This window comes from Salvia hispanica, chromosome 3, assembly GCF_029641045.1.
Source record: "Salvia hispanica isolate PSC_SH4W2 chromosome 3, Shi_PSC_v1, whole genome shotgun sequence".
NCBI lineage: Eukaryota > Viridiplantae > Streptophyta > Magnoliopsida > Lamiales > Lamiaceae > Salvia > Salvia hispanica.
Window position 1 is genome coordinate 14,881,562 of NC_142694.1, and position 23,213 is coordinate 14,904,774.

Below are 23,213 nucleotides of genomic sequence, written 5' to 3' on the forward strand. Positions count from 1 at the left end.
TTTTGTTCCGCTATTAACTACTAACGGATACGAATCCGTTGCTAAATTTATTTATTTTTATAATTTCTTTTGTTTAATTTTGTAATAATTAATAGTAGCGGATATATCTGCTACTATTTGCTAGCGAATATGAATCCGTCGCTATATTTATTTAATTTTGTAATTTAGATTTTTATTAATAAAGAAATAATTATTAGTAGCGGATATGCCTCCTACTAATTACTAGCGGACTGGATCCGTTACTAAATTCGTCCCTGAATATGGCGCACTATTATGCCGCCAAATTTTATTGAAAATCTGCTACAAATTCCCTTACTAACTTTTGCAACGGATATTTCGTTACAAATCCGCTACTAATAGTGACGGATGTTTATCCGCTGCTAAATCGCGAGATTTTTGTAGTGTATGTGACAATAATTAATTGATAGTCAATTAATTAGGATAAAATGTGTCTTATACCAAATAATGTATTATACTAAAATTCAATTCTATTTAGGATTCTATCGCATGTCACATATGTGAGACACAAAACTTACAATCCCAGCCCAACTTGAACAAAAAACCGAACCAAAAAACCTAATCGAAACTTGAATACACCGCCCTCATACAGAGCAAGTACACAAGAAAAATTGGCAAAGGTTAGTTTTCTAAAATAAATTTAATTCGTCTGCAGACTGCAAATATAGGTCTGTTTGGATAAATTTAAGTCAATTAATACATTCATATTTTATTCTTTTCCAATGCACTTGTAATTTCGTTCCTTCACCTATCAATTGATGTATTTCCTCATGTTCCAATTTATAATAACAGGTTTTGATACATCCGTCCGTCCTATGATAAAAATTATATTTTGTCATTTTAGTTTGTCTCGTAATAAAAGTCATATTTTATTTTTACTATAAATAATAAGTAGGCTACACATTCTATCAACTTATTGCACTCACATTTTATTATTAAACTAATAGGGACTTATAGTCTGCTAACTTATTGTACTCATACCAAATGCAATTCTTATTGTGGAACGAAAATACTATATGCTGATATATTTTATGGGATGTGTTCAATGTCCAATACTAGTACTCCTTTTGTTTAAAACCTTGGTTTTTCTTGTTGAGCGTTCAAGTGCTCTTTTGGACCTGGTGGAATTGGTTGAATTGGTGGAATTTGGTTAGATGGTATGGGGTCCTATTATAATGCTTTTAGCACCCTAATCCAAAATCAAGACTAAATCTCCATTCTTGGATTTTAAAATGAGTGGATGAGATTAAAGCTCACAAAATCTCAATAAATAGTAGACAAAATATCAACAAAAGGGTAATATTGTCATTATGTTATCATATGATAATTTTCGTGAGTGTTTTTTTATATCAACATTGTGTATTACAAATATCAACAATATGACATTGGAATATCAACACATTTTTATTGAGATTGGACATGCATAATATTGAGATTTTGCCTACAATATATTGAGATTTTTTGTTGCATTTGTTGAAAATAGCTACTTATCAACATGTACGAAAATTGAAATATAATTTATCAAATTTCATCACCCGAACATCGTCGGAACATATGCAATTGAGATTTCGTTGGAATCCTTATTAAATTATCTTTAATTTGATATATTTTTTGCGAAAAAATAATTTAAATTGAGAGAGTTACGTAAATTTAAAGATTTGAGATGATTTTGAGGAGAGTGCGAAAAAATAATTTAAATTGAGAGAGTTACGTAAATTTAAAGATTTGAGATGATTTTGAGGAGAGAGAAAGTAGTTAGTTATAATTACCACATATAGGATTTGACATTAATACCCTTTTAATTTAATTAATAATTGTTTAAATTTAAAATATATTACACTTGGCATCATATTAACCACAAGATCTTCTAATCTAATGGTTGAAAATTGGTCTCAATTTGAGATCGGTAATTAGTCAGCAATTCATAGTTAGCAATTCATTATATATATGCTTTTTTTTTTTTTTTTTTTCCTCTCAATGACAAAATCAAAATTTTAATATTATTCTAATCTTGATGAATGGACTGATATAAAAACACAAAATTATTTTTTTTATGGACAAATTGAATAATAATTTAAATAATTACTAATCGATTTGAGAAAAGATGAGTGTGCGCTCGACACTGGGCCATTGGGCTTTTCTGTATTTTACTTCAATGCCCAAGTCCAATATCTGAACAAAGTCCAATTTATATAAATTATAAATCTCTCTTTGTCATGCAAGAAAAACAAGGTATTTCCACCACTCTATTCTCCATTTTCATAGGGTATCTCCCCCCTAACCAAAAACATAAATTCTCACCAACATAAATTGAGATCGAGGGTATTCGGCTGCTTCCAACGTAAATATCATTACAAATACAAAATGTAACCATAAAAAAAGGAAAAAACAAAGCACGAAGTGGATCAAGCAACAAAATTTCAATCGGCTGGATTGACCGTGTAGTAAGTTTGTACAACGGTAAGCGCTAGCAGAAAAGCAGCAGCCGCGAGCGCTATCACAGTCCACGGGCTCCGAAACTTGGTGTTGACGAGGTCAGCCATCCACGTCTTCGCTTTACTACTGCAGTGCTCCTCAATCCTCATCTTCACTTCATCCAAAAGCCCATGCTTCGAGTACCCATAAGTATCGATGCTTTTAAACATCTCAACCACCTCTTCATCGCACGCCAACCTGCTGTACAATATCCCCTTCTCCCGCAAAACTTTTACATCACTAGCATTGTGGATCAGCGTTTTCATGAAACTGAAATACGATGTTACGCCGTAGTCTGTTTCCGTCTCTGGCGACATCTCGAATGCGATAATGTTGGAGAAGAATGTTTTGCTGTTGTTTGTGATGTTGAAGAAAGGGAGGTGGAGCTCTGCGTATAGTGCGAAGGAGAAGAACTTGATGTCGGTCAAGCAATGGGAGCTTCGCCGGAAATAGATGCCTTTTGCTTTCAGATCCGTCGCCGACTGAAACGGGGTGTTCAAGTTTTGCCATAGAGTTCTTCTCGAGCTTTCATCCTTTGGCTTTGGTTGATTGTATTTGTTGATTAGTCGCGAAAAATTACTCCCTCCTCCGTCGTCTAGGCCAATTTTGTAACGGTACGAGTTTTAATGCGTAATTAAATTGGTAAAGTAAAAGAAATAGAAAGAAAGAGTAATTTGAGAATTGTTAATAGAGAATGAGATCCAAGCACATTAGTTAGAAGAAAATCGACTAAAGTCCATTTGTTGTTTTAAACATATGGTTATTTTATGATTTTGGTTGAAACATATACTCCATTTTTTAACTTTTGAATCCGAGCAAACGAAAACAGTCCAGAAAAAGTCTTTTCTTGTTGGCTCAGTCAAAACTTAATGGTCAACTACCATTAATTGACTTTTGAGTGGATTACATTACTAAATTTTATGTTTTCAAATAATTAGCCAAAAGTGTAAGTAATCTAATCCGGTCAAAAGTGAGTTAATTGCCGTTGTCGTCAATTTTTTACGGAGTCAACCATTCTCAAACCGTTTTCATTTGTTCGGGATTTAAAAATCTTAAAATGGCAGATGTTTAGAATAAAAATGACTTTACTGTATTTAAATTTATCTAATTTTGAGGGACGAATCAAATATTAAAACTAATCTATTTTCAAGGGACAAAAATTCGTACTTGAATTTTCTGGGGTCTGAACAAGGCTAAGGAAGGTGCGATGGAAAGCTTCGAGTAGGTGAAGGGGCTCTTCTCCTCTTCCGGTTTTCCATGGAAGCTGTGTCATCCTGTAATCCCCGAAAACATTGCTGCTCAAATACTTGCACAGAAATGATTGGTGAGGGTGTATTAAGGGGATGAGCCATAACGGAATTTGATTTTCCAGCATATACATATCGCGAGACATGAACAATATCCCGTACATTCCCAGGTTATGGCGAATCATGGAGAAAGTCTTTGGTATCATACTGAATACGAGGAAGCAGGCGTCGCGATGTATCATTTCAGCCAATTCCTGGTCAGTGTAGCCATCTGCTCCACCGTAGAAATGGCGGATTTCGTCTATCCGCTCAAGGATCTTGCTCAGGAGGAAGCCTTTCCGGTCTGTTTGATCTAATTTGCAAACTATATCTTGTACCGCGTCCTTGAGTGGCTCGACCAGCTGCGATTGTGGATGCTGGCGGCAGTGGTATGGGCCGAGGGGGACCACAACTGGCTCAAACACGTGTTTCTTCTCCTCTCGCACGTGCACCGGAACTCTGTGGAGCATGCGCCACCGAGATTGGATGTCGACAATCACGGCCTCGGTCGCGGCCGGAGTTTCCTCGGCTATTTCTGCCATAGACTCAATGGATATACTTGTTTCTATATGTGCAAATTGGTTTTCATATTTTAATGGAAACAGTGCTTTGGTGTTAGTACTATATAAAAGTGGTGACCACATCTGAGATTGCCAAAGATTAAAAAAATCAATTAATTAACTAAGAGAGACTAAAATCATATAAAAAGATCATAGTACTAAAATATTTTGAAGGTATAGTAGTCGTCTATATCACAAAATTTCATTTTCCGTAATTGTTACATTTGAATGCGGAATGACCTTTTTATGATGAAACAATGTCAATACAAATGGGAAAAAGTGAAACCCGTAATATAATACTCCCTTCGTTCCTGAAAAGTATGAACATTTGGTTCGTCACGAGTAAACTTTACATCATTAGTAATAGTATAGTGTAATGATATAAGTTAAAAATAAAATTATGTATATGAGTAATGTGTTGTTCAAGTATTCCAAAATTAGTAGTTGATCATATTTTTGTGGAACGGATTAATAAGAAAATAGTTCTATCCTACTTTCCATTGATTGAGGAAATAGTAGTTTTTGTTTCAAATATTATCTGACTGACTATAATTTGATCAAAATTTGTGATTTTAAATAGCTACTATCTCCATTTCCAAAATTCAAAATACTTTGATCAAGTCACAAAATATAATAATCTTTTTTATCTTTGACAATGTTTGCCCCATTACCAAACTCTGTTTATAAATTGTTCAAAGGATGGTTTAGGTTTTAAGATACTCGATTTTATTTTCCACGAATCATGTACTACGGGCCATCTGTCATTAAGCTAATCCATCAATAATGTTAACCTGATTAAATAGTTGATCGATTGGATTAGTAAATCAAATATATTAAATTGATATTAAGAAATTGAAGGAGAACGTCGTGTACATTTATTAGTTGTGAGTTGGCGTCTTAATGTCAAAGATAATGTTTTATATTGATGGGGTTGTACAAAATAATACTCACTCCGTCCCGGATAATTCGTCTCAGTTTTCCATTTTGGTCCGTCTCATATAATTTGTCTCATTTCACTAATCTATTTCAATACAAACAATTCACTCTGTTCAAGATTTATTCCGGCCTTCAGAAAGCTGGATGAGGCTGTATGAGGGGCTGTCGCGACGCTCGTTGTAGGTGGTGAGGCCACAAGCACCTAAAAGGTAGGATTTTTTATATTTCTAATTTTCGCAGGTTTTTCGGAGAAGAAAGAAGAAGGTTTTTGTAATTAAAAATAGTTTTAATCCTAATTAATTAAAATTTTGATTTCTTAATTACTAAAATTAATTTTCTCAATTAATGGTTTTCTTAATTAAATTAATTTCTTTAGTAATGAAAATTGGTGGATTCCGAAATTAATAAATACTTATGTATAAATATATTTTTACATTGAAAGTATTTGTAATTTTTCGTGCGTTTTAATACTTCCCCGTCCCCTAAGAGTATGCGCTTTGGTTTGACACGAATTTTAATACACAATTGATAAAATAAGAGAAAGTTAGAAATAAAATATCATTAAAGAGTGGAAAATGTGTGTCACCTCAATAAAGAGAAAAGACCTTTCCAAAATTAGAAAGTTCATATTCTTATGGGACGACCTAAAAAAGAAAAAGTGCATGCGTACTCAAACGGGATAAAGGGAATAAATAATTTTGTGTTGTATATTGTCTCGTATTCAAGCTTTAAGTAAAATACTTAATGAATTGAGTTTAGTTAAATCTTCCAGTGCGGAAAGAGGGTGTCTATTTGACTCTTTTGGGTGTTATGTCTAACATAGAAAAGAGAAGCTCCCATTGTAACTACCTTATACAAGCTTATAAACCTCAATCAAGTAGAGTTAGGTAGGTAATGTGGAAGACATTGTCAAAGATAAAAGATACTCCCTCTGTTCCACAAAGATTGTCTCATTTTTCCATTTCCGTCCGTCCCACAAAGATTGTCCCATTTCACCTTTTACCATTTTTGGTAATGGACCTCATATTCCATTAACTCATTTCTACTCTCATTTTATTATAATACTAATACTAATACTAATAAATAAAAGTAGGACCCACATTCCACTAATTTTTTCAACTTACTTTTCATTACATTTCTTAAAACCCGTGCTCGGTCAAAGTGGGACAATCTTTGTGGGACGGAGGGAGTAAAAGATATGTCACGCTCGCATTTTCTAAAGATAGAAAACACGGTTGATCGCGACTAGGTGTGGGTTAAAGAAGCGGGGAAGAAAAGGGGAAGAACAAAATACACACGACCAATTCAAAAGATTAATTAAGAAAACTTAAAGCAAACGTCGAATACCGTCTCAACAAACTAACTTCGAATAATAAGACTCAACTATAAAACAGTCCAAAGGGCATGGGCATCCACATTCGCAGCTGGTGGAGCCACGAGCTTCAGGATTTAATTTGCAAGGATGCCAACCACAAAAGTTTCCTTCTGAGCAAGATCCGCGAGCGAATAGACGAAATCAGACACTTCTACATGGGAGCAGACGGCTACAACGACAAGGAATTGGCTGAAATGATGCTTCGCGACACCTGCTTCGTTATATGCTATTTGCAACATGGTGAAAATTCCACCCTAATTCGCCAACGTCCAGGGAAGTCTGGGATAATGTTCATGTTCCGCGATATGAGAATGTTGGAGAATCAGATCCCATTGTGGCTCGTGTCCTTAATACACCCTCGACACGAATCAGTGTTGTGCGAGTATATGAACCTTATTATCTACGGGGATAATGAAGGAAAAGAGCCTATTGTTTTGTGTTGGGAAGAAACCAAACAATCAAAGCCTGCGGAAGTACAAATGGTGTTCTTTCTCTCCCAATAAACAAGTCGATAATTATTTCTAACACAATGTGGCACGATAAATAACAACGACAAACAATCAGCAGCAGAAATATAAACTGTGACAACAATTTTTATGTGGAAAACCCTTTCGAAGCAAAAGGGAAAAACCACGGGACTTGAGAGTCCACTCAAAAGCTCCAATATATTATGTTTTTGCAACAAGATCAAATATCCAACCTCTACAACAAGTATAAACTCCAACTAGGTTGATAAAACAATCTTAAGCAAAATACCCAAAACAAGATGAGAAAATCACCAAAACAGGGGCTGACTTCGACAGCAGAAAATCTGACCTTACTGTTCACGGATCAACAATCCCACCGTACAAAATCAAGATCTTCAAGTCGACTACCCACTGCCCGAATTTCAGCTCAATCAGACCACGGATGAATACCCGATCGAAGCCTCGAACAGAACTGCACCAAGCTGAAAATCTGCACTCACCTTTCACAAAATGGAGTTATGTTGCCACTCTCAATCTCTCAATTCTGACTCTCAATTGATGATAATAGCAGCTGACTCTCATCCTCTTTTCTCTTCTCCACCGTCTTAATTTTGTGATTCACCCAAATCAAAGATGTGCTGTCAATTTCTAATTAAACACACACTAATTAGCATTAAAGAAAAAAGAAATATGCCCATTTATTTTGGGCCAATTTGAGTTGGGCTCCCACATAATGGGACCAGCCCAACAAGTCTCCCCCTCCCATTATGTGGAGGAGACCGCCATCCCGGCGATCGAGCGACAAACTTCAAACTTCACTCTCGGTAAAGATTTGGTGAACATATCTGCACCATTATCATCGATGTGAATCTTCTCAAGCTCTAACAATTTAGCCTCAAGAACTTCTCGTATCCAATGATATCTCACATCAATATGCTTCGATCTTGAATGAAAGGTCGAATTTTTACCGAGGTGAATTGCACTTTGGCTATCACAAAACAAGACATAGCTTTCTTGAGTAAAGTCGAGCTCTTGCATAAACTTCTTCATCCAAAGCAACTCCTTGCTTGCTTCGGTCACCGCAATGAACTCTGACTCAGTAGTAGACAAAGCAACACACTTTTGCAACTTAGATTGCCATGACACAGCTCCCCCTGCACAAGTAATCAAGTAACCTGAAGTAGATCTTCTTGAGTCAATATCTCTGGCCATATTTGCATCTGTGTAACCAACTAGAACAGGTTTCTCAATGCCAAAACATAGTTTCAAGTTGGAAGTTCCACGAAGATATCTCATAATCCACTTCACTGCATTCCAATGCTCCTTGCCCGGATTAGAAAGAAACCGACTAACTGCACCAACAGAAAAGGCCAAGTCTGGTCTCGTGCATACCATCACATACATCAAACTACCCACGACTGAAGAATATGGAACTTTCTGCATCTCTTCCTTCTCTTTATCTAAGGAGGGACTTTGCTTCACACTCAATCTAAAATGTGGAGCAAGGGGAATGCTCACCGTTTTAGCTTTATCCATATTAAACCTTTGAAGTACTTTTTCAATGTACCTCTCCTGTGATAACCATAATTTCTTAGCATTTCTGTTACGTGTCAATTGCATGCCAAGAATCTGCTTTGCCAGCCCCAAGTCCTTCATCGCAAAGGACTTACTTAATTCCTTCTTCAACACATTGATTCTAGAAGTATTACGGCAAAAAATAAGCATATCATCAACATAGAGCAATAGAATAATAAAATCATCATCAGAGAATTTCTTAACAAAAACACAATGATCAGAAGTAGTTTTCTTATAGCCATGTTCCCCCATAACAAACTCAAACTTCTTATACCATTGGCGGGAAGCTTGCTTAAGACCATACAAACTCTTCTTCAATCTGCACACATAATCTTCTTTTCCTTGTAAAATAAAACCCTCTGGTTGCTCCATGTAAAGCTCTTTCTCCAAATCCCCATGAAGAAAAGCGGTTTTTACATCCATCTGTTCAACCTCTAAATCATAATAAGCTGTCAAACTCAAAACGGTTCTGATAGAAGACATCTTTACAACCGGAGAAAATATTTCTTCAAAATCAATCCCCTTTTTCTGACTATAACCTTTGACGACCAATCTGGCTTTGTATCGTGGAGCTGCAGAATTTTCTTCTTGTTTTAACCTGTAAACCCACCGATTTTTCAAAGCTCGTTTACCATTAGGCAGTTTCACCAACTCAAAAGTATGGTTGTCATACAAGGATTGAAGTTCATCTTTCATAGCCTCAACCCATTTATCTTTGCATCCACTTTCCATAGCCTCATCATAACATCCAGGTTCTCCCCTGTCAGTTAAAAGAACATACTCTTCAGAAGTATACTTCACATTAGAACGTCGATCTCTAATAGACCTCCGAAGTGGAACTGTTGGTGGAGCTATAGGTGCTTGGTATTGATTATTCTCATCATCATCCATAGGAGCATCAACATCATCTATACCTTGCTGGTCATCAACAATGTCATCTTGCACGTGATCCTGAACAGGATTTGGCAAATGACCTAGAGGGACGGGATCCATGTCAGTCAAGTCATTAGTTTCTTCTGGATCCGTTTTCTCCGCCTCGTCAATATTATCAACGGTTTGATCCTCAATGAACATCACATCTCGACTTCTCATCAGCTTTCTTTTAACTGGATCATAAAGTCTATACCCAAATTCATCTTGACCATAACCAATAAAGATGCATTGTCGTGTTTTGGCATCTAACTTAGATCTCTCATCCTTAGGAATATGAACAAATGCTTTACAGCCGAACACACGGAGGTGATCATATGACACGTCTTTACCAAACCAAACCTTATCTGGTACATCACCTTGCAAAGGAACACTAGGAGAAAGATTAATCACATGTGCTACAGTACACAGAGCTTCTGCCCAAAAGCTCCTAGGCAACTTAGCATCATGAAGCAAACATCTAACTCTCTCGATCAGTGTCCGATTCATTCGTTCAGCCAATCCATTTAGTTGTGGAGTTTTCGGTGGTGTCTTTTGATGTCTGATTCCCTGCACACGACAATAATCGTCAAAAGGTCCACAATATTCACCACCATTATCAGTGCGGATGCACTTTAACTTCTTTCCTGTTTGCCTTTCAACTGAAGCTTGAAACTGTTTGAACACATCAAGAACTTGGTCTTTTGTTTTCAAAACATAGACCCAAAGTTTTCTGGAACAATCATCAATGAAAGTAACAAAATAAAGTGCACCACCATGTGATCTTACCTTCAATGGACCACAAACATCGGAGTGAACCAACTCTAGCAGCTCAGACTTTCTCGACGGAGGATGACGCTTAAATGAAACTCTTCTCTGTTTTTCTGCAGCACAATGAGCACAATTTTTCAGTATAGTACTCTTCAAACCCGAAAGTAAGTTCTTTTTAGCTAGGCAATTAAGGCCCTTCTCACTTATGTGACTAAGTCTTCTGTGCCATAACTCAGTTGAGCTATCATTCTCTGTCACATTTACAATGGTACTTGAAGTCGAAGCTTGCATCAAGTACAAATTCGCATTCTTAGTTCCTCGTGTTAGAGTTTAGTATACTGGAAAAGCATCTTTCATATGCTTGTATATGTAATAACTCTTCTATCCATTTTTACCATTTAATGAGAAAGAATATTTTGTTACAATGTGTTTTGCTTATGGGTTACTTATGTATTTATGAGATGTTGAAATATGTTTTCCATTTAAATACATAGTTTAAGCAAAATGAGTCTAAGTCTTCTGCACAGTAGACGAGTTGTGAGCGGCGTTCACAGTAGGTAACTTGTCGGTTCTTGCAGTAAGAAAAATGTTTCACAACCTAGATAGACTTTGACTACCTATCGTGAAAGGTTGCGACGTCAGTCCGAAAATTTCCTTACCTAAGGAAATGAACGACGTCGGTGTGGTATAGCACTGAAAGGATCAAACAGTGAGATAAGTCTTTCTTGGCTATTTACTGAAAGACGAGGTCTCGGTGATTGTCATTTCTTAATCATTGTTGACATAACATTGAGCATACGATATTAATTGAAAACGACTTTGACTTATCAAATGGTGAAGGTATTTCGTTGCCCAAGAATCCTGATAGATTGGGTAGTGATCATTAATGTCTAAGTGGTGCTAGTATTGTTATTGCAATGAATCGTGTGCTGGGAGAGGCCAGTCTGATAATATCCTCAAGAGGTGTTTAGAAAAAGATTTTATTATTCAGAAAACTGGCCAGTTGGAATTTATTCCATGAATAATAAATAATGTTTTTGAACTAGACCACTCTTGGAAAAAGAAATTATTTAATAAAAGTCAGATAGCAGACTTGATATTAATTAATGGATATTTATATCTTTAACACGGGAAATGATTTAATTAAAGAGGAAGTCCCGGGATACTCGTAATTTCGGTTTGGACGGGCAGTCAATATTATATCTATAGTGGATGATAATAATATTTAAGTTTGGACTTGAATTAAATTAGTTTTAATTTAATTAACTGTGGCCCAATCCAATCCTCCACAGATCCCTAGTCTGGCCCAAAATAATTAACTTAATATAAAAGGGAGAAGAAGAGAAGACAGATAATAATTCTGCCGATATTTTTAGTTCTCTGAAATATGTGAGAGAAATATCGATTACTAGGGTTCTTCTTCCTTAGAGATTTCTGTCTCCAATTCTTCTCCGGCTTTTGAGGATTTGACAAGCTTTGCCCACAAAAAGGTCAATTCCAAGTTAAAGGGAACAGATCAGAAGATCCGTGGTAGAGATCGATTGAAGAAGGAGTTCGAATTCAATTGCTTGAATTCATACGGTAAATCGTTCTATTTAATTGCATATATATTCAGTATGATCTTGATTATATGCTTATGAACATGTTTCTAGTTTACAATCAGATAAAAGCATGTTTAGATGTAAATCTTTCAATCAAACTAAATAGATTTCCGCTGCAAAACCAACAATTGGTATCAGAGCCTGTATGAATAGCATGTTTAATGTTTTTGATGCATGTTTAAGTGTTCTTTTAATTCATTGTTGAATTATTGAACTGTGAACATTCGAAACATTCGAATTAGGGTTCTTATGTCACCTATGGCCTTAGAACAGCTCCTAAATTCAAAAATTGGAGACTTGGTTGTGTCCTACGAATTCATTCTAGGGCTGGACAATCATGTGTCTTCAATAACTGATCAGTAATTCACGCAAAGGTCCAAGGAAGTTGCTGGTCATCAAAGGCTAAGAGCAATTTCCTGTCACGACTCCTTCGACGGAAAATCAGTGGGAGCTGCCGGTTGAATACCGAGGGCAGCTCCGGATCACACGCCATTTGTCGACAGGAAGCAGGCGCTGATGGTCGATAAGTTTCGATCATGTTACGGGGCTTGCTGGTCGACGAGGAGGCGAGATCAGTGGGAGACGAAGGGCGTTGCTGGTTGTTCATCAAGCCAAGAGCAGCGCCGGCGATTTCCGTGATCTGAAACTGATGGAGACGGCTGCTGGTTGTGTTTTTCCGGCCGAGAGCCTGTTGCGGGCGGAGTCGACGAGTGTTATGGTGCTGCTGACTGAGTTTTCTCGGGCGAGAGCGGCACCAAGGCAGGCTGGCCGACGATCAGTTTCTAGCTCCGACGGAGGCTACTGTTGGACGTGTTTTCACGTCCGAGAGCAGTGCTGAGTATAGCCGCAAGATCCGGAATTCTTTGAAACTGATTCAGTTTCGTTTTTTTACGTGAATTAAGGATTACGTGAATTAATGTTGATTTTGTTGGATTACGTGATTTTTGTTTGCATGTTTTGTGAACAAGTGCGTTTATTGCGTGAAGATGAAACTGACTACGTGTTGAACAGAATGAGACTTTTTTTGTTTCATGAATATTTAATTGTTTGTGGACTTGGTTAATGCATTTAGCATATGAACTGTGATTACGAGAATTGTGGGATCTTTATTTAAACAATGGGATTCCAAATTTTAATTCAGTACATAAATAATGCATAAACTAATATTACGAATTTTATGGCACGTTTGCTTGACTCTTGCGTATATTACGAGTGGGATATAACATCTCATTCATAAATCAATTTATAAAATTGATTTAATAAATGGAATATCATTAAATTAATTTATTATGATTTAATATAGGTTTGAATTTTAATCTATATCTTAGGGATTTTGATAGATTATATCTATCTAGATATATCCTAGATAGATTAAATTTAGTTGTTCAAATAAATCCTATTAAATCTAGGATTCCATTTTTATGGAATAAATAAATTGGAAGTTAATGTAGATTATTTCCATAAATATACTTATCATGATATAGTTAGGTTTGAATTATAATCCTTATCTATAAGATATTGGATAAAGTTTATTTATCTAGAATATATCTATAAGATATTGGATAAAGTTTATTTATCTAGAATATATCTTAAGATGATTTGGATAAGTATTTTTCAACTAAATCCTATTATATCTAGATTTCCTAAACCTAATGGAAAAAGATAAGTATTATAATTAATATTATTATTATTATTATTTAATAATAATCGATTAATATTAATTAAATAAACTATTTGATTAATTATTTATAATTAATTAATTATTAATTAATCAAATTATTTAATTATCTTAGTTTAATTTCATGTATTTAATAGAACTATCTATTAATTTGAAATTAATATAAGTGAACTTTCTGCCTAATTCACTTAAGTGATAATTAAAAGAAAAACCATATCTTAAAATAACTAAGCGATAATTACGATCTCTGTCGTATATGGTCTCCAAAGAATTGGTCTATGTATGAAGCAGTTTCCAATATTAACGCGACTCACCTTAGTGGGAGCCTTAATCCTAAGAAACAGCAAGTTCTTTGGTTAGACTTCTCAAAATTAAGTTCAATTTTATCTAGACGTGATTTCCAATATTATCGCGACCCACCATAGTGGGAGCTTTAATCATAAGAAATTGCAAAGTTCAGAAGATTGAATTGACTTGTGAGATAACTGTAGAATTTTGTTTGTGGCGTGCGACCTTCCTTAGAAGGAGTATCAATACGGAAATGAAATTCTTGGTTTGAATATTCAATGGTACAAGCTTAGGCAACGTTTGGCGGCCATGCCACCTTAGTGGTCTCTGGACTATTCGTCGATGTTGTGACTAGAATTTTGTTAAATATGAATTTTTTTTACTTGACCTCCCTAGAGGCGTACTTAATTCTATTTGACTGTTGTGAGAATCTAAACGGTTTTAATGGTTTTTACTCTTTAGAATCTTACATAGTTTGTAACAATAAGCTATTCTTTTTCTCAGCTAAATCCAAACAAGATGTCGTTCAATCCTCTTTCCGCTATTCTTAAAGAACACAAACTCGAAGGTCATAACTATATTGCATGGAAACAAAACATGGATATCGTTCTCACTGCCGAAGAGTACAAATATGTGCTCACTACTGAATGTCCACCCGTACCTGCTGCAAATGCTTCTGCAGCAGTGAAAGAAACATACAGGAAGTGGTGTAAAGCCAATGAGATGGCGAAGTGCTACATGTTGGCTTCTATGTCAACAGTACTTCAACATCAGCATCAAGGCATGAACACTGCTACTGAGATTATGAACAATCTTAATAACCTTTTTGGTACTCAGAATCGAGCGGCTAAGTCTTTAGCCTTTCGGAGCATCATGACTAAGGTTATGAAGGAGGGCACACCTGTGAGGGACCATGTCCTCGAGATGATGAGCCACCTCAATCAAATTGAGGTTTTGGGAGGGACCATTGACCCCGAGTCCCAAGTAACTATAATCCTTCAAATTTTGCCACCTAGCTATCAGCAGTTCAAGCTCAATTTCGAGATGAACAAGAGGGCTTACACCCTAGCTGAACTGTTGACTGAGTTGCAGTCAGCGGAGGATCTTATGGTCCAGACAAAGGCTGCTATGATGAGTTCTAGGCCGTCTTCCTCAGGCTCTAAGCCAAGTAAGGGGAAGAAGAAAGCCCAGAATGTTGTAGCACCTAAGATAGCTAAGGGCAAAAAGAAACGGGTGAACACGAACAAGAAGCAAAGCGGCAAGTGCTTCAAATGCAGCGAAAAGGGGCATTGGAAGCCGGATTGTCCTAAAAAGGGCAATGGCTCAGGTATGCACCAAGCTTTCGTTGTAGAATCATGTTTAGCAGTTGTATCTACTCAGCAATGGGTGGTTGATACTGGAGCTACTGATCATGTTTGCTTTGATCCTGATATTATGCAGGTAACAAGGCAGTTGAATGAAGCAGAGATCGAAATCCAGCTGGGCAATGCTACGAGAGTGGCAGCTGTTGCAGTGGGAGACGTTTATTTACGTTTTTCTAGTGATATAATTTTAGTGTTAAACAATGTTTTGTTGATACCTTCGTTTAGAAGAAATTTAATTTCAGTTTCTAAACTTGTTTCTGATGGATATTCGATTTCATTTGATGATTCATGTATTATCAAGAAATGTGGTTCTTATATCTGTCGTGGTATCATGGAAAACAACCTCTACACTATAATGTCTACACAGTATATGCAACATAAAACTGAATCTAACTCAACATCGAAAATTTCTCGAAAAAGAAAAGCTCTTTCTGTTTCAATGAACGACACGTACTTATGGCACCTTAGACTTGGTCATGCTAACCCTACTAGGATTCAAGCGTTGATAGACCAAGGTCTACTTAAGGATCTAGAAATAGAACCTTATACAACTTGTGAATCATGTTTGGAAGACAAGATGACTAAGAGACCATTTAAGGTCAAGGGTAATAGGGCCAAGGAAGTACTTGAGCTCGTTCATTCTGATGTGTGTGGACCAATGACTACTCAAGCTAGAGGCGGCTTTCAGTATTTCATCACCTTCATTGATGACTACTCGAAAGTTGGATATATCTATTTGATGCGTCACAAGTCAGAATCTTTTGAAAAGTTCAAAGAATTCAGGGCACTTGTGGAGACGCGACATGGTAAGACAATCAAGTCTCTACGGTGTAGTGAGTTCTTGGACTATTTATCAGAGGCGGGAATTGAATCCCAATTGACTGCGCCTGGCACACCCCAGCAGAACGGCGTAGCTGAACGAAGGAATAGAACCCTCTTAGAAATGGTTCGATCGATGATGAGTTATGTTAAGTTACCTATTTCGTTCTGGGGACACGCGTTGCTCACAGCAAGCTATACCTTGAACAACTTACCATCCAAATCAGTACCTACAACACCACATGAGTTGTGGACTGGACGAAAATCTAGTCTAAGACATCTCAGAGTGTGGGGTTGTCCAGCACATGTGTTGGAGAAAGATCCAACGAAGTTGGAGTCTCGTACTGAGGTATGTTTGTTTGTAGGGTATCCCAGTGGAACGAAAGGCTATGAATTCTATAGTCTACGAGATAAGAAGGTATTTGTTAGCACAAATGCTAAGTTCTTAGAAGAAGACTATGTGATGAATCATAAGCCCAGCAGTGAAGTAGCTCTTGAGGAACTAAGAGATACTTCAGTTTCCACAAGCAAGGATCCAATAACACAAGTACAATCTATACCTGAGATATCAACTTCTGTACCACAAATTGTAGAGCCTCGTCGTAGTGGGAGGGTTCCTCGTGAACCAGAAAGGTACATTGGTTTGGGTGAGTCATCTGACTTAGAGGACGGCAATGTATTAGACCCATGGAACTTCAAAGAGGCGATGACAGATTCAAATAGTCATTCCTGGAAAGAAGGAATGGATTCTGAACTACAATCAATGATAGACAAAGACGTTTATGATTTGTTAGTCCTACCTGAAGGTTGTACTGCCATTGGGAGAAAATGGATTTACAAACGTAAACGAGGACCTGACGGACGAGTTAAAGTCTTCAAAGCAAGACTAGTAGCTAAGGGTTATACCCAAAGAGAAGGTATCGATTACGATGAGACCTTTTCGCCAGTAGCTATGCTCAAGTCAATCCGAATTCTTTTGTCTATCGCAGCCTACATGGATTGGGAAGTATGGCAGATGGACGTCAAGACAGCTTTCCTAAATGGAAGTCTTGAGGAGACCATCTACATGGAACAACCCTAGGGATATGTAGTCAAGGGCAAAGAACACATGGTGTGGAAGCTTAAGAAGGCCATTTATGGCCTCAAGCAAGCATCTCGATCATGGAACATGTGTTTCGACCAAACTGTGAAGTCTTTTGGCTTTGAGCAGTGCCCAGATGAGAGCTGTGTGTACAAGAAAGTTGAAGGTAAGAATGTAGTGTTTATGGTACTCTACGTAGATGACATCCTGTTGATTGGAAACAGTAAGAAAATGTTGTCAGACGTGAGAGATTGGCTATCAAGTCAATTTGAGATGAAAGATATGGGAGAAGCTGGACACATCCTAGGCATTAAAGTTCTAAGGAACCGCCAGAAAAGGATGTTGTGCATATCTCAAGAATCTTACATTGATACGATAGTTAAGCGTTTTAGCATGCAAGATTCCAAGAAAAGTTTTCTACCTTTTAGCCATGGAATCAGTCTGTCTCAGGATATGTGTCCCAAAACACCTATTGAGATAGAAGCTATGAGAAGGATCCCTTATGCATCAGCAGTTGGGAGTCTCATGTATGCTATGTTATGCACAAGGCCCGATATTTGCTTTGCCGTTGGCATGGTAGCAAGGTATCAGTCTAACCCTGGTCAAGGACACTGGATTGCGGTAAAGAAAATACTCAAGTATCTGAGAAGAACTAAGGAGTATTCTCTAGTTTACCAGGCATCCGAGAAGTATCCTTTAGGTTACACTGATTCGGACTTTCAATCTGATCGGGATTCGAGGAAATCAACCTCGGGATATGTGTTTACTTTAGGAGGTGGAGCCGTAATTTGGAAGAGTGTGAAGCAGAAATGCATCGCGGACTCTACCATGGAAGCTGAATATGTGGCAGCATCAGAAGCCGCAAAGGAAGCAGTATGGTTCACAAACTTTCTTATTGATTTGAATGTGATTCCGAGTATGCCCAAGAGCATCACTGTTTAATGTGATAACTCTGGTGCTGTGGCAAACTCAAGGGAACCACGTGCCCACAAGGCAATCAAACATATAGAGAGGAAATATCACATCATTCGTGATATAGTGCGGAGAGGAGACATTGAAGTGGTCAAGATCGCATCAAAAAACAACATGGCAGATCCATTCACAAAGGCACTTCCAGCCAGGACGTTTGAACGTCACGTGAAAGGATTAGGTGTTCGATTGACCTAGACCCGCTTTCAGTATAAGTGGGAGGATTTTGCAGTTTTGGTATACTCGAAAGCTGTTTTTGAGTATAAGTGGGAGATTGTTAGAGTTTAGTATACTGGAAAAGCATCTTTCGTATGCTTGTATATGTAATAACTCTTCTATCCATTTTTACCATTTAATGAGAAAGAATATTTTGTTACAATGTGTTTTGCTTATGGGTTACTTATGTATTTATGTGATGTTGAAATATGTTTTCCATTTAAATACATAGTTTAAGCAAAATGAGTCTAAGTCTTCTGCACAGTAGACGAGTTGTGAGCGGCGTTCACAGTAGGTAACTTGTCGGTTCTTGCAGTAAGAAAAATGTTTCACAACCTAGATAGACTTTGACTACCTATCGTGAAAGGTTGCGACGTCAGTCCGAAAATTTCCTTATCTAAGGAAATGAACGACGTCGGTGTGGTATAGCACTGAAAGGATCAAACAGTGAGATAAGTCTTTCTTGGCTATTTGCTGAAAGACGAGGTCTCAGTGATTGTCATTTCTTAATCATTGTTGACATAACATTGAGCATACGATATTAATTGAAAACGACTTTGACTTATCAAATGGTGAGGGTATTTCGTTGCCCAAGAATCCTGATAGATTGGGTAGTGATCATTAATGTCTAAGTGGTGCTAGTATTGTTATTGCAATGAATCGTGTGCCGGGAGATGCCAGTCTGATAATATCCTCAAGAGGTGTTTAGAAAAAGATTTTATTATTCAGAAAACTGGCCAGTTGGAATTTATTCCATGAATAATAAATAATGTTTCTGAACTAGACCACTCTTGGAAAAAGAAATTATTTAATAAAAGTCAGATAGCAGACTTGATATTAATTAATGGATATTTATATCTTTAACACGGGAAATGATTTAATTAAAGAGGAAGTCCCGGAATACTCGTAATTTCGGTTTGGACGGGCAGTCAATATTATATCTATAGTGGATGATAATAATATTTAAGTTTGGACTTGAATTAAATTAGTTTTAATTTAATTAACTGTGGCCCAATCCAATCCTCCACAGATCCCTGGTCTGGCCCAAAATAATTAACTTAATATAAAAGGGAGAAGAAGAGAAGACAGATAATAATTCTACCGATATTTTTAGTTCTCTGAAATCTGTGAGAGAAATATCGATTACTAGGGTTCTTCTTCCTTAGAGATTTCTGTCTCCAATTCTTCTCCGGCTTTTGAGGATTTGACAAGCTTTGCCCACAAAAAGGTCAATTCCAAGTTAAAGGGAACAGATCAGAAGATCCGTGGTAGAGATCGATTGAAGAAGGAGTTCGAATTCAATTGCTTGAATTCATACGGTAAATCGTTCTATTTAATTGCATATATATATTCAGTATGATCTTGATTATATGCTTATGAACATGTTTCTAGTTTACAATCAGATAAAAGCATGTTTAGATGTAAATCTTTCAATCAAACTAAATAGATTTCCGCTGCAAAACCAACACCTCGAGCCACAACTAAAGAACCTTTAGTCAATTTCCACTGCCCTTCACTGAATGTATTACAGAATCCCTCGTCATCTAGCTTTCCTGCAGATATCAAATTCAAACGAATATCCGGTGCATGCCTGACATCTCTGAGTGTAAACTTTGTTCCATTATTAGTAACTAAGAAAACATCTCCTATGCCAACAACCTTCACTAAACCATCATTGCCCATCCTTAATACTCCAAAATCACCTGAAGTATAAGATGTGAAGAACTCCTTCTTTGACGTGACATGAAGTGAAGCACCGGTATCAATCACCCAACTCGTCTCGTCGTATGCTAGGTTGATCACATTTTTATCACAAACAACTAGCAAATCATCATCAGAAGTGGTAGTAGCAACAGAATCAGATTTTTCATCTTCTTTTCTTTCTGATTTATCTCGGCCAGCTTTGTTCTCTTTCTTCCACTTGAAGCAGTTTTTCTTAATATGGCCAGGCTTACCACAATGATAACATTTAATATTCTTGTATCTTGATTTTGATTTGCTACGACTTTTATCTCTGCCTTTTTTGCCTTTATTTTTGCTTCTCCCCCTGTCTTCGGTAACCAAAACCTCTGACTGCGATGAAGAACCCTACGACCGTCTTCTCACCTCTTCATTTAACACTCCATTCTTGGCGATTTCCAAAGTCACAATACCACTGGGAGCTGAATTAATAAGTGAAATCCTTAGAGTTTCCCAAGAATCTGGTAGAGTAGCAAGCAACCAAAGTCCTACAATCTCATCATCTAATGTGACCCCCATGCCGAGTAATTGAGTTAATGAACTCAGAAACTCACTCACATGATCAGCTATAGATGTTCCATCTTTGTATCTCAACATCATCATCTTCTTAAGTAAGAATAATTTGTTATTGCCTGACTTGGAAGCATACAAATTTTCAAGCTTATCCCATAGTGTGCGAGCATGTGTCTCTTGATCAACGTGGTGATAAACATTCTCTTCAACAAATTGCCGAATAAAGCCACACACTTGATGATGTTCAAACTCCCATTCTTCATCACTTTTAGACTCGGGTTTTTGAGTAGCAAAAACTGGAAGATGCAAAGCTTTCACAAAAAGTTGAGTTGGGCTCTCACATAATTAGCATTAAAGAAAAAAGAAATATGCCCATTTATTTTGGACCAACTTGAGTTGGGCTCTCACATAATGGGACCAGCCCAACATTTTGGGGGGTAACACAAGGAAAACAAAACTTCCATGGGGAAATGGAAAGGGAGAAGAGCCTCTTCACCTAGTGGAAGCCTCGCGCCGCGCCCTCCTCAGCCTTGCTGAGTCCCAAGAGAAATCAAGTTATTTTTGGCAGTTTGTCAAGAAATATAATCAACCCAAGGTAGAAAATGAAAGCTCAAGAGCTGTGTGGAAAGTGCTGAACAGTCCGTTTCGGTCGGTGACGGATCTCAAAGCAAAGGGCATCCATTTTCGGCGGAGTTCATATTGCTTGACGGACTTCAAGTTCCTCTCCTTCGCCTTCTACGCTCAACTCCAACTTCCTTCCTTCTACGTAACACACAATGCCAAAGTGTACTTCTCAAATATGATTGCGTTCGAGATGTCTCCCGAGACACACACAGACTATGCTGTAACGACTTACTTTAATTTCATGAAACCGCTGATCCACAATGCTAATGATGTGAAAGTGCTGCGGGAGAAAGGCATATTGTACAGCTTGTTGGCGAGCGATGAAAAGGTGGTTGAATTGTTTAAAAGCATCGACACTTATGGATACTCAAACTTTGGCCTTTTTCGTGACGTGAAGATGAGGATTGAGGAGCACTGCAACAACAAAGCGAGGACGTGGATGGCTGATCTCCTGAACACCAAATTTCAGAGCCCATGGACTGTTATAGCTCTTGTCACGGCCACGTTTTTGCTATGTCTTACTTTTTTGCAAACTTACTTTACAATTAATCCACGCGATTGAACACTGCCAGTTGATCTACACGACCATGGCTAGAGACTTGTCTGGCATCAACGAGGTTGATTTGTATTATTTTTTTAATTTCATTTTCTAAAAGAGGGAACATCTTTTTTGGTCCACGAACTTTGCCAAAGTATCATTTTAGATCCGTGAACTTTGAAAATATCATTTAAGGTCCATTAACTATGGGTTAATATCATTTGAAGTACTTTTTTACTATTTCCAAGTTTTTCTGGACGAAAATACCCTCAATACCTTAAAGGATATATATTCTTAATAAACTTATCATATACTCATATTTTTTTATTAATATTTTTACAATATATTTTTGATGAATTTGACCTTCAATATTTATCACTTAATTTTGTGACATGCAAATGCAAGTAAAATTATTTCTTCAATTTTTTATATTAAAGAATTTTTAAATTGAATAAAGAACTTTCTTTAATAATAATAAAAATTAAATAAGGATATTTTCTTGCATGTCACAAAATTAAGTGATAATATTGAAGGTTGAATAAAGAACTTTTCTTTAATAATAAAAAATTAAATTAGGATATTTTCTTGCATGTACAAAATTAAGTGATTATATTGAAGGTCAAATTATATTTAGAAAATTCATCAAAAATATATAGTAAAGATATTTATAAAAAAATATGAGTATATGATAAGTTTATTAAAAAAATATACCTAAAAGATATTGAGGGTATTTTCGTCCAGAAAAACTTGAAAATAGTAAAAAAGTACTTCAAATGATTTTAACTAATAGTTGATGGACCTCAAATGATAATTTCAAAATTCACAGACCTAAAATGATACTTTGGCAAAGTTCGTGGACCAAAAAAGATGTTCCCTCTTTCTAAAATTATGTAATTTTTTTTAAGTTTTGTAATTTTAGTTTTTATGAATGAAATATTTAACATTTGTCATAATAACACATTTAATCGAAAGTATAAAAAATAATTGTCAATAGTGTAAGTGTTTAATACTCCATATAGTACTCCGTGTTTTTGCATGCACGAGTGTAATCACGTGATGACGTGAATAGTGCAAGTATATTGTGATGTAGATGACGTAATATCCAAATGCAAAACAAGCAAACTAAATTTGGCGCTATTATCTTTTATCGAGGGAGGCCGATTATATATATAATTGATTTGCTAGTTCAATTGTTTAATTAGGTTCACATTGTCATAAAGTTAGTCATTATATATATAATTGATGATTGATTTGCTAGTCCATCTGTTCATTACTTTAATTAGGTTCATATTACAGATCGATTAGCTTTATAACAACCGGGTGAAATGGTGGAAAATGAAACTGAATATTGCTAAACAATAACCATCCTCCGAACAATTCATTAATAGAGTTAGGTAACGAGGGAAACAT

The 23,213-nt window shown here is 36.6% G+C and overlaps 3 protein-coding genes across 3 annotated transcripts; 2 read left to right on the top strand and 1 right to left on the bottom strand.

Annotated features, from left to right (window-relative positions):
• Window positions 1-2,438: 2,438 nt before the first annotated feature.
• Window positions 2,439-4,321, bottom strand: LOC125221314 (UPF0481 protein At3g47200-like). The gene is made up of 2 exons (XM_089066393.1): window positions 3,630-4,321; window positions 2,439-3,018 (listed from the first exon to the last, which is right to left on the bottom strand). The coding sequence occupies exons 1-2, from the start codon at window positions 4,319-4,321 to the stop codon at window positions 2,439-2,441; spliced, it is 1,272 nt and encodes a 423-aa protein (XP_088922519.1).
• Window positions 4,322-6,629: 2,308 nt separating this feature from the next.
• On the top strand, window positions 6,630-21,827 carry LOC125221315 (putative UPF0481 protein At3g02645). The gene is made up of 2 exons (XM_089067910.1): window positions 6,630-7,081; window positions 21,063-21,827. The coding sequence occupies exons 1-2, from the start codon at window positions 6,680-6,682 to the stop codon at window positions 21,825-21,827; spliced, it is 1,167 nt and encodes a 388-aa protein (XP_088924036.1). The 5' UTR covers window positions 6,630-6,679.
• Window positions 14,963-15,399, top strand: LOC148930229 (uncharacterized). Its single transcript, XM_089067911.1, has 2 exons — window positions 14,963-15,266; window positions 15,380-15,399. Exons 1-2 carry the CDS (start codon window positions 14,984-14,986, stop codon window positions 15,397-15,399), a joined length of 303 nt encoding a protein of 100 aa, XP_088924037.1. The 5' UTR covers window positions 14,963-14,983.
• Window positions 21,828-23,213: the final 1,386 nt, after the last annotated feature.

Bases quoted from the DNA above. Each gene is read 5' to 3' on its own strand.
- LOC125221314 (XM_089066393.1), bottom strand. From the start codon at position 4,321: ATGGCAGAAATAGCCGAGGAAACTCCGGCCGCGACCGAGGCCGTGATT. The intron at 3,019-3,629 runs GTTTTAATATTT...AAAGGATGAAAG, and splicing joins TGTCCCTTGAAAATAGATTA to CTCGAGAAGAACTCTATGGC.
- LOC148930229 (XM_089067911.1), top strand. From the start codon at position 14,984: ATGAACAAGAGGGCTTACACCCTAGCTGAACTGTTGACTGAGTTGCAG. The intron at 15,267-15,379 runs GTATGCACCAAG...GATATTATGCAG, and splicing joins TAAAAAGGGCAATGGCTCAG to GTAACAAGGCAGTTGAATGA.
- LOC125221315 (XM_089067910.1), top strand. From the start codon at position 6,680: ATGGGCATCCACATTCGCAGCTGGTGGAGCCACGAGCTTCAGGATTTA. The intron at 7,082-21,062 runs GTTTTGTGTTGG...TAATGGGACCAG, and splicing joins ATGAAGGAAAAGAGCCTATT to CCCAACATTTTGGGGGGTAA.